The sequence below is a fragment of the Mauremys reevesii genome, linkage group 20 (assembly GCF_016161935.1).
Source record: "Mauremys reevesii isolate NIE-2019 linkage group 20, ASM1616193v1, whole genome shotgun sequence".
NCBI classification, from domain to species: domain Eukaryota; kingdom Metazoa; phylum Chordata; order Testudines; family Geoemydidae; genus Mauremys; species Mauremys reevesii.
Window position 1 is genome coordinate 16,685,267 of NC_052642.1, and position 21,702 is coordinate 16,706,968.

Consider the following 21,702-nt stretch of genomic DNA (forward strand, 5'->3'; position numbering starts at 1 on the left):
TGCCAGGTAACACAATACAAATATGTGCTGGCTGCAAATGTATTAGCCTGATATATATAGGGTATTACGATATAGATAGTGCCCCATATGCATATACCTCAGTAATATCCATACTAAGCACATACATACATATTAGTTTTCTCTTGCATATAGATTCTCCACAGAGCAAAATCTCAAATCTGTTTCTGAAACATCACAAACCCATTCTCTATGGGGCAACTCCTGCTTTTACTACTACTATCAGGAATACTTAACAAGGTATATATTCAAAGCACCATACAGATATTACTTACTGGAACGAGCTACGGTTTTCAAAAGGAAACCCTCAAGAAGGGGCAAAAAAATAACATCCCATCCACAGAGCTTTTGATCAGCCAATGAAAATTAGTTCAAATGATTTAATGCTTTTCACTTGTGTTTCACCGCTAGGGTAGATTTGGGGATGGAGTTCGTTGGACTCCAGAAAATTCTCTCTCCAGTCAGTGCAATTCAGTGAAGATCATATTGTATATGATACAAGCTTATCATCTGTAGCATTTATAAAGCCAAGCCTTTGACATTTAAACAAATCTTTTGGATTAGACTCTAGCAAATTCCCAGGAGGGGACAATGGGAAACCATATGCATGTAGCATTGGCCAGCTGCCATAGTTAGACACAGAGCTTACGCACAGGAGTGGGAGCTAGGCCTGGGATTTGAGATATCTTTATTCTAGTCCTCACTCTGCCACTGACCTGCTGGGTGACCTTAGGCAAATCACTTCACCTTTCTGTGCCTCTTTCCCCCTCTGTAAAATGCTGCTAATGATACTTGTTACCTATCTGCAAAGTGCTTTGAGATCAGATAAAAAGCGCTACAGAAAAGCTAGGTACATAGAGTTGGTTTTCATTTCAGGGCTGCCCACACCACCTCTTAACCTAAGGTGAGCAATGCCCATGACAGACAGCATACAATGGCCAGGAGAGGATCTGGACCAATCACACACGGCAGATAAATAATTAATCGTGTGTCATTGTTTAATACTGAATATAAACAAAACAATCAAAGAGTTAACAGTTTAAGAAGCAAGATCACTGCAGCCAGCCCCACATTCCTAAATATTATTTTAAATTTGCAAAATGCCACCTCACTAAATAATCAAACTCTGCTGCTGCATCTCAGAAATTGCCACCTGCGGCTATTACTCCAATTTTAAATGCATCCGCAAGTCAATCTTTGTAAATTCCACATTAAATATTGATCCACCCTGGAGAGGTCTAATACAGTACGTTTAGCAAAGATGTGTTAAATTCAAATAGGAATAAGTAAGCCTGGAAGCTCGTCTACATACAATCAGAACGGAAAATGATCTTGCTGGTGACAAATAAGCCTGCGTTGGCTAAACTCCTTTCCCACCAGGTAAAGTGGAGGCAAGGAAGGGTTCTGTGATTTTGGTGGGTGGACTGGTCACTAAACAAAGGAAGAGCTGAGTGGTCACTGTCCCAGGATCTCTCAGGCAATAGAGTGCATAGCCACAATTCAAACATCATTCAGACAGGCCGAGTTCCTGTATCAGTTGACATCAGAGTTCCAGAGGGCTTGACATGTGAATAAGGGAGCATCTGAACCTCGTAATCTGAAGAGGCCTGAGAGTGCCTTGTTTCTCTTGGGGACACAATATCTAGACCCTGCACCACCAATGTTACAATCAGAAATAACCCTGCCTCCCCAATTTGGAGAGACGGGGGTGAGAGAGAACTGTAGCAAGTATCAAATTAAAGCCCCTGCTTCCAAATCCACCTCTACAGGTTTATTTTCAAGCACAGATAAGCTATTTTCCAGAGAGGGTTCAGATGCACTTTTAGGGCTCAGATTTTGGCACCAGCAAACCCTTGCCCTGCTCACTCTCAAATCCTAATTCCAAGCCTCAGCCTGAATTTAGCCTGGATCCAAATGCATATGCAACATCTTAAACCATCAGCTGGTGAAAATAGTGTTTGAATTATTCTGGGGAGAGATGGAGAACCACAGAAAAAACAAACTTTCATGGAAATCAAACAGGAGGGCATCCTGCCCCGGTAGCCTTCTTTGAAAATCCAGCCGGTCTGGTACAATCTGATGCCTTTCAAAGACAACAACTGTGGCTCTTCAGAAGTACTTGATAGCTGGGGATAGTTTCTGCTATGCAGGAAGGGCCATCCCTCCCATCTCAAGTCAAACTCTTTCACTATTGAGAATACAGGAGGGGATGTTATTTTAAATACACGGTCACTTGAAAAGTTTTTTAAACCGTTCTCTTAAGCAATCACAAGAGAACCCCACTGACTGCTCTCACTGCAACAGTAAGAGTGGAGGGAAACCCCACTGCATTACAGCCTATGGCGCCAAACACTGGAGTAAATAAAAACTCTCCTCCCCTTCCCAGCTCCCTTTCTCCCTGCATCCTGCCTCTCCAGATCATCTCTCTCCACCCCTCCCATTTCCATCCCTCCAGCATCTCTCCCTTCCTTTCCTCTCGACTGCCTTATGGTGATAAGGAAGGGGGACGAGTCTAAAGCAGCCCCTTATATATTTCCCTTCTCAATCCACATAGGGCAGGGGTGGGAGAAAGAGGGCTTCCAGGCCAGTCAATACACTAGCTCAGAGTAGTGCTCCTAGCCCCTACTCTGCCTCCCAATATCCACACTCTGCGCAGCCCCAGCAAATCTCCACATACTCTGGGCTCTGCCCAAATAACAACTCCTCCTCCCCTTGGGTTCCACTGACTCACCCCTCCCTCCCCAGGTGCCATTTTCTTAGACCCCAAACCCCTGCCCACATTTTGTTTCCTCCATCCCCTCCGTGCAGTCCCTTACTTACCCAGCATGATTCTCCAAACTCTAGGGAAGCCAGGGCCTCCAGGCCAGCTCCTCTCTGCAGTGCTGAGTTCAGTGATCCCCAAAGTAGGCCATACGGCGGCCTTACACCCTCCCACTTGAGTTAAGGGCAGAGAAGTAGCTAGAAGCTGGTTCCCTGCCTGCCTCAAGCCAGCTACACACACAGCTGCAGCTAACCTGCCTTAATGTGCACATGTGTAGTGCATTGCCCCGGCCATTAGAGCAGCCCCAGTTAAAGGAATCCCTGTTTGGCTGCACTGTCCAGTTTATTTTTGGTCACACACACCCCACCCCGAATTTTACACGGCAGCCCCCACAGTCAATTTGAAGACATCTTAACTCCCCATGAAACCCCTCCTGATCAGAATACTGATCCCTGGTGCATTTGGAGCAACAGAAATGAGAAGGCTGAAGGTGAATTAGAAAAATGTCCATTGTTTTTCCATCTTGTGAAATTTAATTGGTTTTTCTAAAGTAATAATGATGATGATGAAAACACTGTACAGGAGCTGGAACAGACAGGGGTCACTACAGGCAAATGGAGAAAATTAATATGTACTTATTATACTGCCTCATTATACACTTCATTCCTTACCAAATCCAGGAAAATAAAGCAGAAGCCTACCAGGCCAGAGGGCAAAAGGAGTGACAAACATTGGGCCTGATCCTGCAGTGTAATGAATGAGGGTGGAGACATATGCCCTCAGAGACCCCACTGACTTCAGCATAGGGGTCTGCCTGCATGCCCCATATTGCAGGGTTAAGGCTGGGGCCAGCAAACAGCTCCCTCCATTGTGCATCTCATTATCAGTCTTTGGTTTCAGGGACTTTACAAGATAGCACAACATTTTTTCCCCCAGTTCAGGGCAATATTTTCCTGCTGTTATCCTGTGAGCCAGCCCACGTTGGTACAACATAAATCTAAATAGAAAATGTGTATGTGCAGGTTGGAAATGCCTAGACATCCTGGAAACATCGGCTTGAATCCACGCACTCTGACTCAGCCCTTCATCCTTCTAAGGTACATAACCTCAGGTCCATGTATTTTACAACGTGAGATGTGAGGGACTTTTTCCTAAGACCTAAAACCCAAAGCCCTTGCAGAGAGATTAATGATCCTGTGGCAATTTCTGTTCCAGGAAGGGTTTCAGCGGGTGGTTTTGGCTAAATTTTCCCCTCCACACACTGTTGTGCAGTGCACTGACTACCACACTACACCAGATGTGGCTGCATTTTACTGTTACTGTATGTATTTATGACCTGATCTTGCCCTGGGATGTGTGCAGAGGTCCCCACTAACTTCAGTGGGACTCTGTACAGGTACAGGGATCTGTCCACATGAATTCACTTATAGGATTGGAGCAACAGTTTGCAATGTTGTTTGAAATTCTCCACGATGAAAGGAGACATAATTAATATAGGTTGTTTTATATGAGTAAGGAAAAGGATCTGATGAAGAGAGAGGGCAAAAACAGGGTCGTTTGGGGTTTGTTAATCAATCTCCAGAGTCGGCTGTGATCTGGAAAGGAAGGTTTCCATTTTATCTAAACCCACAAAGTTTGAGGCAGACAGTTCAGACAGCTTCAAGTCTGATTCACCTGTAACTATTAAAACTACAGGAAAATTGGGCCTAAGTCAAAACTCTTGATTAACTCCCCCACAAACTTTGGAAGTGTTTGGATCCAGACCTAGATGTTGCAGCTAACATACATATGGCTATAGGCGTACCAGACATTTTATTTTACAGTACCATAAAATTTCCTGGCTATAGAGCCTTCCATTTGGGGATTGTGAGGCTTAACTGAGTCTCACAACACCCCTATGAAGGGATGTGTTTTACATATGGGCAAACTGAGGCACAGAGCAGCTAAGTAACTTATCCAAGGTCATGCAGTACCAGAACCAGAATCCAGATCCTCAGACTCCCAAATCTGTTCTTCAACTACAAGACTCCCTCCATCAATAAGAAGAAAATATGAACTCAGAGCCTTTCTTTACATGAAAGGGTACTGGAGACATGATGATAAATTCTGGAAATACGTTTTTTTATTTTATAGGATACTTAGATCTAACTAGATTTGTCCAAAAGGTTTATCCCATAAAATGAGACCAGCAAATATTTTCCCTTTCCCCCACAGTCCATATGGCCTCTGCCATTCGTTTGTGCGTCACTGATTCCTAGCAGAGAGCGAGCTGAAGGTCACCAGGGTGAATTCCCTTTGCTGCAATACATTTTTGTGAGATGGGATCAATATCCATAAGATCAGCAGCAGCACCATTCACACTGACCGGGGGGAGAGCTTGGAAAAGAATGGAGCCTGCGCAGAGTCAAAGGGGGAAAAAAAAACTTTAGAAAGAAATAGTGTTACCAAACAAAAATCACTATCTGTGATCTGTTCCATTGCTGCTGCTGCTGCCTTTTTAAAATTTCTTTTTCTATTTATTCTGGAATTGTGGGGGAAAATGAGCAACACTGGAGTTATTTTTGTATGTTTTCTATGCTATTATGGGAGACTCAGAGGAAGAGACTGGGGCCAGACAATGGTGTCTGAGACAACAAGAAGGACTAAGGTATAGGAGGATGGAAGGGAAATCAGAGCTGGGGAACAGAGGTAACTTCCTGTACTAGCACCAAAGCCCCCCTTGTTCTATAGGGTTAAATTCTCTCCTCCTCTACATGTGTGTGTCACTGAACTCAATAATGCAGAATCAGTTGCTGCATTACAGAGACGAGGCACAGGTAACTGGGAGTAACAGGCACGCTCCAGAGCTCAGTGAAGTCACTGGGAGTATGTGTGTTGAGGTCAGTAGGTTTTAGATTAGGCCCCACATGGCTCTAAACACACATCACCTCCAAAGGGGTGGCTCTGAGGACACAGATCACTCCTGTTTTGTGATGTCAGCAGAACACTAAATGTATAAGGCCTGATCCTTTCAGGTTCCAAATGCCCCCAACTCTCATTAGCAGCAGAAATGGGAAAGGGAGCAAGGAAGGGCAACAAAATAAAGGAATGGACAGTCTTCTGTCTGAGGAGAGAGTGAAAAGATCAGGACAATTTAGTTTAGACGGCAAACGAAGAAGTGGTATGTAAAATCATGAATGGTATAAAGACCCTCTTTTTATAGCTTGGTTTCCAAATAGCGAGGGTTTTGGCATAACTGCTCAGGTATTCAAAGATCAGTCTTGCTTGTGAGTCCAGAGCAGTTCTCAGGTACGACACTATTATTTTTCCCCGTTGTCGTTGAGGATTTATATACCTAGACATTTTTCCTCCAAAGCCTCCTCTCTAGATCAGCACATTTCGCCCGCAGTTCTTTCTCCCTCGGCAGTAAGAATGTGAGTACTTTGTTCCGTACTATGCCTCTGTCTTCTTCTTCCCTCAGCCGCTGCTCCACATGGTTGCTTCTGGTTTCAAGTCTTGTTACCACCTCCATCATGTAGCTCAGGGTGCCCTCTATTTTACAGATCACCCTTGTCACCTCTTGCTTGAAATCCTTCATGTCCCTCTGCATGTTTTTCAGTTCTTGCTGCAGTTTTTCCACGTCTGATGCATGTTGGCTGCACATGGCCGATGCCAGCGTCGAGAGGAGGCATCTGGCTTGAGGATTATTTGTCTCCACTTTTTTACTCGTCAGCATGTCCAGGGTCATCGGAATAGTCTCTTCTTTACACAGTGCCATTGTGCTTGTCTCAAAGAATGATTGGATCTGGTTTGCCATCTGAAGTAGCAGGGTGAAAAGCAGGTACCAGGAGTGAGTCCCTCAAGCGGACATGTCCTCCATCACATTCCCAGAAGTCCTCCTCTCAGGGCAATGGTGAAGGACAGGTGGACCAAGGCATGGGATTGTGACCTCAGGAGTAACTCAGCCAATTGTAACACTGGTGGCATTAGCTCATTTACATACTGCAGGCCTGTTGAGCGAAACACTGTTAAACTGGGAGCCAGAGTCTGGTGTCAGACACGTACATTGGTTTAAATCTAAATTAGTGGAGTTATTCTTGACTGTGCTCAAATCAGAATCCTGCCTTGTTTCTTTAAAGCACCATATTCCCCTATGATGCTAGATATACATTATCAGAGAATCACAGAAGTTATAGGCAGAACACACCTATTAGATCCTGCAGGCTACCTCCCCACTAGTGCAGGATTGTTCTCTATAGAACCTTTTCTAGTATTTTGTCCAGTTTAGTTTTAAAACACCCAAGCAACAGAATTTCCACTGCTTCCCTAAGGACTGTTTCACAGCCTAATACATCTCACTGCCAAAAATTTCCTGATACTGGGTCTAAATGTTCTTTTCTTAGTTTCATCCCATTAGGCCTAGTTATACCCCAGTGTATCACACTAAGCTATTCCTCTGTCTCATTGGTGGCAGGAATAATAATAATGCTGAATTTTGCTTCTGCTTGAAAAGTCTAATCCCATAGCGATCCCATTAAATTTAGCCCTCTTGTTACCACATGATTCTGAAATACATTAGAGCTTCGATTTTGCATAAGACTTGGGTGACACCAAGCTTTGGTAATCTCAAGAGACGGTACAGTAACCTAATCTCAGGTGAAGGGGACACACAGACATTTGGGAATGAAATGGCATTTCCTCAAATCAGAGTTCATAAAATAGGGCTTTCACCTGTATAACCCTCTGAGAACATACGCATCATGGAAGAGAACATAACAACAATGCCTAGCCATTCGCGTCTTTAAAACCCAGTGCCAACAGCAACTAAATGAAGACCCCAGTTCTGCAAAGGGATCTGCACAGGCCATGGGAACAACAGACTGGATTAGACCTGAGACCTGTCTACTCATTATCCTATCTCTAACAGTGGCCAATACCAAACACGTCAGGCAGTTGTCAGGTAATCTGTCCTTCCCCCCACATTAGGACTCATCCTGAGCCACCCTAAGGGTCAACCTTATTCCTCCTTGACCTCCTATTGTTGTCAACAAGACTCCATATGGGAGCAAAGCTCCTCTTGTATGGACCGGGACCTAGAAGAAAATTCTGATTACATCAGCACCTTGAAATACAATAATGGTATTAACGACACAGAGCTCTTACAGGGCCTGATCGAAAGCCCACTGAAGTCTCTGAAAAGATTAGGATTAGGCCCATATATAGCACTCTGCATCTTCAAAGTCCTCCACAAAGAGTAACTAATATTATTTTTAATGATTAGTTTCATACGACAGGATTTGTGCAGGTTCATTTGGCACTGAGCCAGCTGTAACTATTTGTAAACCATGTGGGTTTTTGGATTTGGTTTATTAAGATCCTAAATATAGTTCTCTGGTGACATCAGTGCCAAGAGAGCACTTTTTTTCTCCATAGATCAAAGGTGGACTTTTGTTCTCTCCATTGGGAAGAGCGAGTATGCTGTAGCTCTGTCTGTTTAATTTCATTTTGATTGATCCTTCAACACTCTAACTCGTCCTCGAAATATCTTGGGCAAAGTCCTTGTTTTGATCAAGAGGGGGAAAAGGAGGGTATTGAAAGAATCTTAAGTAGGAAGAGCTAAATATAGTTAGGGGAGGAAAGGGGAAGGCCCAAGATGCCTTTCTTCCAGATAAAACCTCGAGAATGTTCAAGTAACCTCATTTGTGCCTGCACTCACTGCTTTGGTCAAAGAACTTTAAGAGGCTATAACCCCACACACTGTCAGTTTCCATGAGAATGATGACAGCACATGGCTAAGTAATTAAAGCTGCAGTATCATACATGGGCTCCAGGGTTTACCATGGTCTGATGAAGGACCAGGTTGCTTTCAAACCCCAAAACAACAACAAAACAAAATAATTTCTATCCTTTAGTGTTCATAGAAACACCCTGGAAAGCATGTGAACTGTACAAGCATTCAATGTGTGTTCAGGGCAAAGAAAAGAAATACCATTTGGTACAGACAGTACTTCTGCATGGTATGTTTGGGGTTCAATAGTTCCTGCCGGCCCCCCAAATCCTTACAAATGTAAAAAGTAATAACAACAACCATGACATTCCCGTGGTCTGTCTATTCATTCCCACTGACTACAGAGGCACCTGCTGGTGAGTGAAGAAAGTGCACAGTCTTCATTCTCTTTGGGGGATATAAATAATCATTAATAAAAAGGAGACCATATTTATAATACACACCCTGTTCACAGGGATGTTGTGTGGAATTCATGAATGAATGTAAAGTGCTTAGAGTGCCTTGAATGGAAGGGCTACAATGGAAGAGAATGGAAGAAGAATGGTCTTGTCATTAAGCTAATAATTGTGAGTCTGGAGATGTAGGTTCTCTTTGCATCTCCGCCACAGATTTCCTGTGTGATCTTGGGCAAGTAATTGAATCTCTCTGCCTCAGTTTCCCCTCCTAAAATAGGGATACTACTTCCCACTCCACAGGGTGTAAGAATAATTTCAATAGCGTTAGGAGGGGTTCAGATATTATGGCTTTTCTAAATGCCATAAAAATGCCTATAAAGCATGCAAAGTGTTGTTGTTACAAAACCAATACACAACAACTCCAGCACATCTTCTGTGTGAATGGGGAAATACTAGATTATCCACTCCAACACAACTCCACACTCTCCCATGGGATTTTCAAGGAATCAAAAATGAACGTTAAAATGTATCATCATTTATATTTGGCTTCCTTGCAAGATCACCCCCTGCTTCATTACTCCCTGCCTAGAGGAGCAGGCGTGGATGCTGATATGGATATTTCTATACAGAAGAGAGAGACATAGGGAAGTCAGTCTAGAGGTTAGTGAAAATGAAGGGGTGTCAGGATGTCTGGTTCTACTTCCATCTCTGCCAATGACTCATGTGACATTGGACAAGTCATTTCATTCCAATGTGCCTCAGTTTATACATCTGTAAAATAGGAATAACTACCTCCAACAGGTGATTTCAGGCTTTTCTAAAGTACTTTGAGAACCTTGGTTGAAAGATAAACATTGGCTTCAATAAAGTTATCCCTTATTAACATCATGTAAGTCAGAGGAGAATCAAATTCATACTCAGGATTACCAACATCCTCAGTTCCCCAAGTATCCATGGAGACCCAAGCACTTTGAACATTATAAGATACACTGGTTGGGTGAAAAGAATTCACAGAACAGGATCACATATATATAACATGATCTGATATGTGATATGTGGAGGAGAGGGGGAATGTTAGTTATAGGATCTAATGTATATGGGAAGCAAAAGTACCAAAGGGGGCGGTAATTTTGACACAACCATCTCTACTAAGGTCGCTGGAGAGTTCATTGAACCTTTCTGAAAAGCATATTTCTGAATTTTGAGTTGAGAATCAAACTAGGAAAGTTTCATATGGGTTGAGGGCTTGGCTACACATACTTCACATGCCTCTATTAGAGGTACTTCCAGCCCTACGTTTCTATGATGGAGTTCCAATAAAAATACAGTTGGTGGGAAACAATCCCTTTTATTTTTTAACCCCCCAAATACTGTATATATGCCTAGAATAATATGAAACTCATGCATAATACCCAGATTCAAACCCCATTTCCTAACCACTCACATGAAATTTTCATTACAGATTACTGCCCTGTAGTGGAACAGAGGGCAGCTTTATTAGAAGACACTGCACAGCAGTCTAGCAGCAGAAGAATGTGCCAGTTGACAGCTACAGATATTCCTCTGTGAGATACGGCAGAGTGGTGGAAATGAAACAGATTATATAAAAAATTTAATTCAGAGCAGTTTCTGGTAAAGAGTCAAAGAACCATACAATTCAACATTTATATAGACAAGGCTTCAAGGGAACTCTTAAAAAAGAAACTGGAGGTAATGTTAAGAAACTCTGGCTTGATTTTTTTTTTTTTTTAATCAGTACACTGGTTTGTACCATTTATACCCTCCAGCAAAACAGTGCAGGAAATGTCCCCGGCTTTTATTGCCCTTGTTTGATTGCTGTTGCTTACTGTCCCCTGCCCCCCTCCCATTTTGCTTTTGCATTGCACTCCTCTTGACATGAGGGCAGATGACACATTTTGTAATTACTCTTGTCACCAAGGCAATAATGCATTTTTATGCTTGTTAAGGATGGGGCATTATCTTCCCCAAATGTGTCCACGTGTAATTCCCCCACCCTTCCTAGCCGCTATGTGCTGTGCTACAAAAATAACTTAAAAAGAATAGAGAAGAAGACAATCCCTTTTCTCTGTGATTAATTAAGGCTGAAATGGAACCCCAAGGCACGGAACAGTAAAAATACCTGTATAATTTCCAAGGTGTTGCAGCTGCGACAATGTTCCGCAGCCCCGTGACTTTCCCCCAATGTCATTTGTCATAATTTGACACTGATAAAGAGCTTCTCCAGTGCTGTGTCTTTGCAAGGCAGCGAACATATCCATATCAAAGCCTCTTGTATCCTCCTTTTAGAAACAATCTGCTGCATTTTTCTGGCCTAGTTTCCTTTCAGATCTCAAACATGTGTTCCCCCCACCCCCTCTACACACTCACACTCTCCCTCTGGCCTGCCCCCTTCCCTCTCTTTTCCCTTGTTCTAGAGCTCTGACGCTCCTCTAGAGGCTAATGATTAAATATTCTTTGGGAAAATGGTAAGGGGTCATTCAGGCTCCACATTCCACAGTATTACAACTTTTAAAACTCAGATTAATGTAATCCATCAACCACAAACACACCCCTGCTAGCATTTTAATTAAAATACATAGGACGTCTTTGTGGGACCATATAATATTTGCCAACAGTGTGCCGCATTCTATTCTAAATTAAGCCAGTGTAAATCCAGCATAATTTCACTAAAGTCAAAAGAATTACTCTGGATTTACACCAGTGGAATAGGGCAGAGGCTGGGACAAGGAGTGTTCTGTAAATTTAATTTTCTCTGCTTTACACCAGGTAGTACAGGAAGGAGTCATTGAACTACCTGCAGACAAAGGTCTGAGCAGAACAATTTTGTGGGCCCTTACTAGCCTGGAGCTGCCGTAATATTATTCTGAGTAACATAAAGCTAAACTTTTTTGTAGCACAGTGGAAGACAATGTCTGCCTGTTGGGATGTCAACATGAATTATGTGGACTTAAAAAAAAAGCACATCCTTCCCAAGTTACTTAACTTGCAGGCCACTGGATTACTGCTTCCCGAAATCGGTACTTTACAGCTCCAGCCATTTCCACTCAGCTTACCTGGGAAACATAAGATGAAGCATACTCATGTCTAGGGCCAGCTCCAGGGTTTTTGCCGCCCCAAGTGGCGGGGAAAAAAGCCGAGATCACAGTCAGCGGCAGCTCCACAGCACCACTTTCTTCTTCGGCAGCACTTTAGCAGCAGGTCCTTCCCTCCAAGAGGGACCAAGGGACCCACCACCGACAGGGGTGGCTCCAGACCCCAGCACTCCAAGCGCGTGCTTGGGGTGGCATGCCGCGGGGGTCGCTCTGCCGGTCGCCGGGAGGGCGGCAGGCGGCTCCAGTGGACCTCCCGCAGACGTGCCTGCAGAGGGTCCGCTGGTCCCGCGGCTTCGGTGGAGCATCTGCAGGCATGCCTGCGGGAGGTCCACCGGAGCCGCGGGACCGGCAACCAGCAGAGCGCCCCCCGTGACGTGCCGCCGTGCTTGGGGCGGTGAAATCACTAGAGCCGCCCCTGACCACCGAATTGCCGCCAAAGAGCCGGACACGCCACCCCTTCCCCTTGGCCGCCCCAAGCACCTGCTTCCTGTGCTGGTGCCTGGAACCAGCCCTGCTCATGTGATGAGTAATGAACCACTGGGAATTTCTGTCCAAGTAGAAGCGTTAATACACATGATCCGTTATTAGAAAGGGTTATTGATAACAGGGAGATCCTTACACAGCACAGAAGAGTAAGATTACTTTGATAGTCAATAATGATGATTCAGTCCCCAGACTCCAAAGCTGTCTGTCTACTTAACACAGAAGAGAGGGGAAAGACGTTCTTGTGACCAAAGTACAGGGTGGGGTGTCATGAGGTTTGGGCTCTATTCCCAGATTTGCTGTATTCCTTGGCATAGTCCTCCTTTGTGCCCCAACTTCCCCATCCATAAAATGGGGATAATAACACTTCCTTACCTACTATGAAGACTCATTCTCATTCAGTATTCCATAGTTTTTAAAGCACCTTAAGATCTTAAGATGGAAGGTGCTACAGAAGTGCAGAGTATTATAATTAAAGCTGCAGCTGTAATTGGGAAAATGACTGTGAAAATGGCACCTCCTTATTTCCCATATCTGCTCCCTGCATGTCCTCAAGTCACAACACTTAATTTACTAACAAAACAAGCACTTACCCCATTAGAGTTGCAGAGCTAATGCAGATAGAGGAAAATGAACTGGCATCTATGCTGCCTAGTCCATCAACAATGCAGTAATGGAAGCTAGGAACCTTTTTGCATCTTTTGATTTGCAAACTGAGTAAATTTGATGTGGAAGACCATGAGAGAGAATAAACAGGGAACTCCATAATGCTGTTTTTACAGAAACGCTTTTCTGTTTACAATGGCACTTTAACAAGCATTTTCTTGTTTTTGAAAAAATACAGACAGGGCAGATAAAGTTACCAATTAATTAGCATCACATCACAAATGTAGCCTCCGTATTCCCCAGCCATATGGTAAGCTCAATGCGCTTCCAAAGAGCAGGGACATCCACAAAGGCTTTATTACAAGGTAGCAGATTAAAGAACCCTCTGGTTATATGGAGATCAGAAAGAAAATACCTTATTCTGGAGCATTCGTGGGGGTCAAGGAACACCGAAAGGATGTTGAGAGCCAGTTGACTTTGTGAGAAATGAGCATCACTCCTAGTCAATATCACCATGGACAAGATTTTAACTATTATCCTAAGTCAACCCTGAACAGGACTGGACCCACAACCGTTGAATCTACCTGTCTGGCTCAAAGACAGACCATCTGTTTCCATCATTCTATAAATAAATTCCCCATACTTCTAATTAAATCTCCCAGTGGGCTGAAGTGTGTGTCCAGCAATTAAACATATCTGAGATGAAACCTTAGCCAGCCATGTAAAATCAGGAGATTCTCTCCATTTCCACTATGACTGTGCAGCTCCAGTGACCACAAAGAGCATCTGTGGATGGTATTAGAGGGCCATAAATAAATATGAAGTGACCATATGCAGCTGCTGATGGCAGTAATCTGTAAGAGGTGTTCCTCCCTCTCATTCAGCAATGCCACAAAAAGCCACAAGAAAAAAAAATCTGAAATCAACGGAGGTTTTTCTGAGTTAGCAGCACAGGATTCTTAGATTAGAGTCCTTAAATTCTTAGGGGAAAAGAGAAGATTTCTGGGCCTTTATGTGGCTTTTCTCTGAAGAGCCAAGGGGTTTGTATATGGTTTGTACCTTTACGTTCAGAAGGGGATGATTTAATGGTTTGAAATACCCAGCTTTCCTAGACCTGCATCATATCTCAGCACGATCGACTCGATCCTTCCTCCTTCTGAAGCAAATACATTCATGCTCTCTGCAGTTTACTATGTGTGGGTCTTTAGATTGTCACCTTAAAAACTTAGGTCCTCCCTGTGTGACGATGGCCATCTTGGCTGATATGCCAGAAATTGAACCGGGACCTCCAGAGCTAAAACCATCAGCCACTAGATCTTGAACTAAAGATCTGGACCTGTGGGCTGTAACACTGATATCCTCTGTTCATCGGCACAAAGGGGAACCCAGAACATACAATCACCAGTGGGTTACACCTGCTTCATGTGGATATTAAAAATTCCAGGGCACTTTTCATGTCCCAGCCAGCATTTCCCATGTCCCTGACTGCTCAGCACCAGTTGGCTGCTTCTCTCACCCCCCAGGTGGCTACATTTCAGTAGCGGAGAATATAAATCCTGTGTGCTTAGCACTTGGGGATCCTCTGGGATGAGTGGTACCATATAAATATACAGTAGTTCTCATTGTTAGCTGCATTGCTGTCCCTGAAAGCTCATGCACTGTCTCTGAATTGAGTGATGATGATGATGATGATGAAAGGTCGAAGTCATTAGTAAACAAGGTCCCCAACTGAATTTAGCCAATACACTATCTATTTTTGCCTTTCTCCAGGAAGTCGTGTTTGCATTTTATGTCAGTGGATATCTGCCTCCAAGAAACAATGCTTGGCTGACAGGAAGACAACAACAAAAATCTGACCACAGCCAGAGATCAGTGGCACTGAAATCTGCTTCCAGATCCCCAGTGCTGTGCATATGTTTTCTAACAAGCAAATGAGTCATTCCTCAGTCTGAAGCTCCATTTGCAATTCAGTAAGACACAGCAGGGGGGTCTGTGCTCCTTCTGCATTAGCCGACCTGTGTCAGCATTTTCTTCTGAAGCCCTGTAGGCTTTCTGGTACACAACAAAAAATCAGAGGACTTTTCAAAGCCTTAATGGTTTTGAAAACAACATGGAGAGTTTTCTTTATTGCAGAAGAGGTAAATGAGGTCCTTCTGCCACAGGGACAAATTGGTCATCATAATAACATAAAATAAAATAATAATAATAAATAAGTAAAGTATCATACAACACCAAGTACATACAGGTGAGGACTGGTGTGATACACTTCTGTTACTCAGAGATGCTGCTAAGTGTGAATTACTCAAAGTAAAGATAGTCAATTACAAAATGAAAAGATACAACCTACAATTAAGACATTATTTAAATGAAAGCAGATAATATCTTGCCCTGCCCAGGATGACTGACTGCTTTAAGCCTGTGTTAGAATTAATGTTGAAGCACTGATATGCCAAGGTCCTTTTTCCTGACACCTACCTTCCTGCCTTTTTGTAGCCCCAATAAAAATGTCCTGGGCATGATTCTACCCAGAACACCTGCTGAAGCACGGAGTGGTCTTGCAGGAGTGAGACCACCTTCACACGATTACCTTGCAGAACCAGAAGTGAACTACTGGTCAATGCCTGTCCTGGATGGTGGTTTCAGGTTTCTCTGAACTTTATCTTCAAGAAGAGAAGGAAAACCAGCCTGTCCCCCAACAACCCCAAGACAAGGCTTTGATTGGAAGTTCTCCTCCTGTCACTGTGTCCTCCATCTTTGTAGGAAGTAATCGAGGGACAGAGCTGACTGCACTCTGGGCTTTTAAAGCAGCATGGTGTTCACACCATCCCTCGTGCTCTGCAAGGGCAGAGAGACTCAGCTCCACTTTCAGACTGATTATCAGATTTTGCACTTACCCAAAGCACTTCATAAATATTAAATCACTAAGCTTCACCCCACCCTAAGGGGGGCTTCTCTTCCCAATGAGCTGTTTTATGCACACACATGTTGAGGGCACAGTTTAGAGGGCTCGGCCACTTCATATGTTAGACATCCTCTGCCAGGGGCCACTATCCAAAATATCAGGAGGGCGGACACGATGTAAGAGCTCTCGCCTAGCTCTAACTTCCAGGATCCTCTACACATACACGTTATACGCATTGGGCTACATTTTCTAAAGTGACTAGTGAGTTGGGGTACCTCCACTTCTGGGTGCCCAACTTGAGACATTTGAAAGGGTCTGATTTTTAGAGAGCAGGGGCTCAAAACATTCTGAAAATTAAGCCCCTCGAAGGTGTCTTGAGTGGGGCTCCCCAAATTGCTAGTAACTTTTGAGAATGTAGCTCATTTTCTTTGTTTTCCCCTTCACTTCCTTTTTCCCTGCATGTCTCACCAGCCCTTTTCAGCTTCATAGTTCAGCCTACCTCCTGCGCCAGCACTGAGCAAGCTGAGGCTTTCCTCCTACAACACCCTCCTTAAAACATACTTCCTTCAGCATTATGCTCACCGCTAATGTCCTCTTTTCTATCATCTGTTCCCGCTCTTGTGCCTGACCTTGTACTCCTAACATACAATTCATCTAACAGAAAACTCCACAACTAACAGGATGTGTGCCAAGCAAAGCAATTCATGTGAGTTTCATCATGCATCTTCCCCCACCTTCTCAACCATCCCTTCGTCTATATTATCCCTAATATAAAACCCAGTCTGTGAGGTGCTGAGCATTCCTGCGAGGTGCTGAGCAGCCCCAACTCCAGCTGAAGCCATTGATCATTTTACAAGACGGAATCCTTACATTACAGCTCCTTGCAGCAGGGCCATTGCTCTCCAGAATGTGACTTTCTGACTGAATCGTCACATGCACCCTTTACACTGGTGCAGCCAGAGGGACACTGACTACAAAAAATGGGCAACCATGCATATAAGTACCTCATTTGCCTTCGCAAACAGATGTGCATGCAAATCATGCACGTTCAATTTAGGAGCTTTGAAACTTTGGTCCATTAGGTCCCTCCCTGTTTAACAGAAATTAGTTTTTGGCATCCTCTGGCTAAACACAAGCACCCAGTCCAGCCTTTCATTTGCATTTGATGTAGCAGGTCTCAAAGCCAGGATGATTTGGTCTGTACGGGGAGGCTGGTGAGGGGTGGAGTTTGGGGTCTGGAAACAAAAATTCCATCGGGAACAACATCAGAGTCGCTCTGGAACAATGTGGCTTTAAGAGCTGCAGTCCAAGTCAGAGGTGATGACTGAGCTGCTGAGACCCTGCTATTTCCAACAGACACACAAAAGGGAGGTGGGAATCAATCAATCACGGTTGGCAGATTGTGCCATCTATTTGCACCTTGCTTCTCAGTGTGTTGTTTGCCAGGGGGGAGGGGTCAAAGTTCATATCAAATGTCATTAATCATCTTCCCAAAAGCTGTGTGCTTATTGGACAGTCCTATTAATCAGAGGCCTATCAGGCCTACAGCCTGGTTAGGGCTCCATTGTCCTGTTCCTTACCTATCATAGAAAGATAAGATTATCAGTGACAAGCCGGACACCCATTGAGTAACACTGGAGTGGAAGAATAGGATTTTTTATTTATTTATTTATCCTCCTGTCTCAAAGATGAGTTGTTTCTTGTCTTGTCAAACCACATCCTTTTCTCTAAAGAATCAGCTTTAAGAATCCAATTTGTCAAGCCGGACAATCATTTGAGAATCCATAAAAAGCCTTGGTGACTTTATCAAAAAAAATAAATCAGAGGGTTTTAAATGGTGACTGAGAGGGATTTGAAACCAGGTTGAGTGGCCTACATCAATTAATCTTCAGAGAGCTGGGGCTTTGTGATGATGAAGTGGCAGAGAAGTGTCAAAGTCTAGTTACTGGGTTTTAGGAGATAGAAGATATTGATATTTTTCCTTTCCTTTTTCTCTCGCTCACCTGCTTCTCGCAGTACAAATGGTAAAGAAATATTCACCTGGACTGAAGAGTTGCAAAGATAAAGGGGTAAATAAGCACCCACATCTCTTGGCAGGAATTTTTTTAGGCTACTCACATGGCAACATGAATTGGGGTTGAATTTCCTCTTTGCCTCTGTTTCATATCCTAATAGTGAGGATAATGATACACACACCCGGGGGGGAGGAAGGGGAGGAGAGTTATATTACTATCAGAGATGGACTCAAGGCACAACATTCCGATCAAGATTTCAAACACTTCTAATTTCAGGGGGGGGAAGGGTAGAGAAGCCCATTTTAAAGACAGGGTCTGTTTGGAGGAGCAGAAAGTAGCCTGAGGTAGAAAGTGCAGTGGGAAGTAATTGTGCTTGAAAAACTTCAGACAGGAGCATCACTGGAACATGAACTCTGTGTTCCCCAGAGGCCTGAGACAAAGTGCAGATTGTTGCAGCACCAGCATTTCTCTGTGTTGATGTCAGCTGGTCTCCTAAAAGGCCCATGCTTGCCAGAGGAGGGCTCCTGCCCTTCGCGAGCACGGAACCCGGCTGCCTGCACCTATTCAGGGTGAAGCAGTCATACTAGCCAGTCTGAGGTAGCAGGTGAACTATTGCTACACATGACCCTGAGGTGATATTCAGGGACAGAACTGAAGACAATCAAATCCTATTCCTCTCTTAGTTATTTAGATCGCATCGGTCATGGTAGTGTCCAGATGCTGACTGCATAGCACACCACAGCAAATGGCACATTCAGCAAAAGGGAAGTGCGCTCAACTACTAGGAAAAACAATGTGGAGTCCTTGTGACACCTTAGAGACTAACAAATTTATTAACTACTAGGCTCACTTGTCTGATCTCTTCACTGTTCGGGTCCGTTCCTTGACATGTAAAAAAGCTGCCACCCACTAAATCTATATTCTTGATGCTCGTGGAGGTGAACTGGACCTTCTCCAGAGCAGTAGATACCTGACTGATATTTCTGGTGATGTTAGAAAACTGTAAGCTTAGGTAGTATACAAAGCATCATGTCATATCTGTCTGAGGCAGAGGCAGTGGCAACTTTGGGCAGTGGGTATATATGCTGCACATTATACACATTACATATAAGCCTTATGGGGCCACAATCAGACCACCACTCATTGCGTGGAACCCCTCTCTGCTATTCTGTCCTTTCCTTGCTTTCTGTGGCTCTGGGAGTCTGGAGTCAATATCACTAAAGCCTTTTCACCCCAAGAATTCAGAGCTGCTAAAAGTGGATTCATAAAGGTGACTCAGACTATGAAATGAGCCTACTGTATTCACCTGTCACTACTCCTCTGCCACAAGCATTTCACTACAAGAGATGGCCATTCCTGAGCTAGCTCTTTTTGTGGTGGGGAGTTTATCAATGACATGAATTGCTGCAGATTATTGATAGAATACTAGGAATACTCTGCACTAGTACAGTGTCTTCCCTGGGAAGATCTTCAAACACCTCTCACTTCTTGCACTCTGAGGAAATAGGCAAGCACTGTGACAGTACAGTATCCATTTTCTGAATACCATGAAATAATTTTGGATAATCAACAGTCCATTTGATGTAATTAATACACATTGAAGGGCTGATCCTGTTTAGTTTAACAGAGTTTTGGGAAAATGAGGTTCAGATAACTGAGGCTGCATTGTATCCCCATTTTACAGACTAGGAAACTGAGGCACAGGTAAGCTGGATGACTTGCCCAAAGTCACATAGTGGGGGAGGGGCAGAGCCTAGACAAGAAGCTTGGAATCCCAGTTCCCATTTTTGTGCTCTAAGCACTAGACCACGCGGCGACTACCAAACTCATCTTATGTCACATGCAGAATTTCAAACTCAAGTCCTTAAGAGAAAGAGCTGTGTGCTTTACCCCCGCCCCCAGCCATCTTCCTCTTAGCTAGTTGTTTATGTTACAAACACTTAACCAGAATATCCTTGAGATACCTTGTTAGCTCAGTTATGGAAGGCCGAGCAGAGCTGATGTAGACACGTTAAAGCAGCGACAGATTCCTACAGTACTTTATGAAACCTGACAATCCAACCATTCTCCATTACATGTGTTTTGTTTAGCTACTATTTGGAGAAGGGGGAAAAGGAGAGAAAATGATAAATAGCTTCAGTTAAAATCTGGGGTCTGAGAAAAGTATTGAAAGCCTAAAGAGGGACCTTAGGGATTATGAAATAAAATGAAGAAGTTGGTAAATGAGGTGTTTGACTGAACATATACAGTCACCTGAAATAGCAATGGATTTTCCCAAATGCTTAATAAAAGCTGACAGCCCATATTGTTCTTCACTTTCTAGTTACGCTGCTACCCTGGGAAGCGTGCGGCCGAGGGATTGGAAGCCTAAGGTAAAGGCACCGAGACCAAAGAAACACAATCAAGAATTAAAGTGACTTAGAGGATGAGGGGATGAACACCAGGGACTGGGGAGGGAAAAAAAAAGACCTTGGGAGCGATGGAAGCACCAGGGCTTGGAGAAAGGACATGCTGCCACTCACCAATACCGACAGCAGAATGCAGGGAGCTCCAGATGGTTTTTTGTTTTAGTACAATAAAAAATTTAATCTGACAGGCGAGTGTGTGATGCTGGAAATAATAATTTTTAAAGAGGAACCTAACAGCGGGATCAAAGGTATCTCTTACTGCTACAAAGAAAGGAGACCGGTTTTTCTTAATACAGTTGTGAGTTCATTTATAGCTTTAAAATGGCATTTCATTTCAGAAGTATAATATAAAGGACACTACAGCTGTTTTCCAGTCTTGAAAAACAGATTGGAATTGGAAATTGGCCAGAAATGTTATAAGTTGGGGCTTCGAATAGAAGGTGATATCTTTGCCAAATAAATATGGATGTGGATTTTTTTCTTCCTTCCCCTGAATATTTTTGCACTGTCATTAGGTGATGATATAAAGACACTGGCCTCCTGGTGCAGTTTAATTGCTCATATATAGAAAAATGATGAGCTCAGGCACTGGCTAGGATACTGGCAGCCTTATTAATAGATGATACCTATTCTGAGTTTAATTCTCCTGCACAAAGAAAAACAGATGCCCCCAGTGAGAGTCCAATTCAGCAAAGCACTTAAGCATGTATTTAAGTGCTTTGTTAAACAGAGAGGGACTTAAGCTTCAGCTTACACTTAATCATATGCTTAAATCTGCTGAATTGTGACCTGAAACACTAGCAAGAGCTAGGTTTCATATTAAGTCAGCATTTGTGTTTATAGTCTTACATTTTTTTCTTTCTGGCTGATCTATAGCCCCTATATTTTTTTTTTATCCAGCACTAAATTATTCCTAGTGTAAATCCAGGTTACCTCAGGCTCAAAGCATGAATTGTTTTAAGTAGCACAAGGTTTGATCCAAAATCCCAGCTCTTAATTCTCCCAAACATCTAAAATTCCCCTTATTTATTTCTCAGATTTATCTCCATTGTGTTAATGGACACACAGGGTATGTCTTCACTCCAGAGTTAACTTGGGTGATCAGTGCCCAAATTAGCCTAACCCAGGTGTAGGCAGCCACGCTGCGAAGTCATACTCAAGTTAGTGTGTCCTCACTGACACTGCACTCACATGCATGCATCCCTAGGACCTCTGGGGGCACATTCCATGATTC

The 21,702-nt window shown here is 43.5% G+C and overlaps 1 protein-coding gene and 1 long non-coding RNA gene across 3 annotated transcripts in view; both read right to left on the reverse strand.

The window, feature by feature from the left end:
- LOC120387429 overlaps window positions 1-21,702 on the reverse strand; it is a 78,939-nt gene that overhangs the window by 26,868 nt on the left and 30,369 nt on the right. The gene's annotated exons all lie outside the window — the stretch shown is intronic.
- Window positions 5,955-6,681, reverse strand: CCDC182 (coiled-coil domain containing 182). The gene has a single exon (XM_039508169.1). The coding sequence runs from the start codon at window positions 6,573-6,575 to the stop codon at window positions 6,114-6,116; it is 462 nt and encodes a 153-aa protein (XP_039364103.1). The 5' UTR covers window positions 6,576-6,681; the 3' UTR covers window positions 5,955-6,113.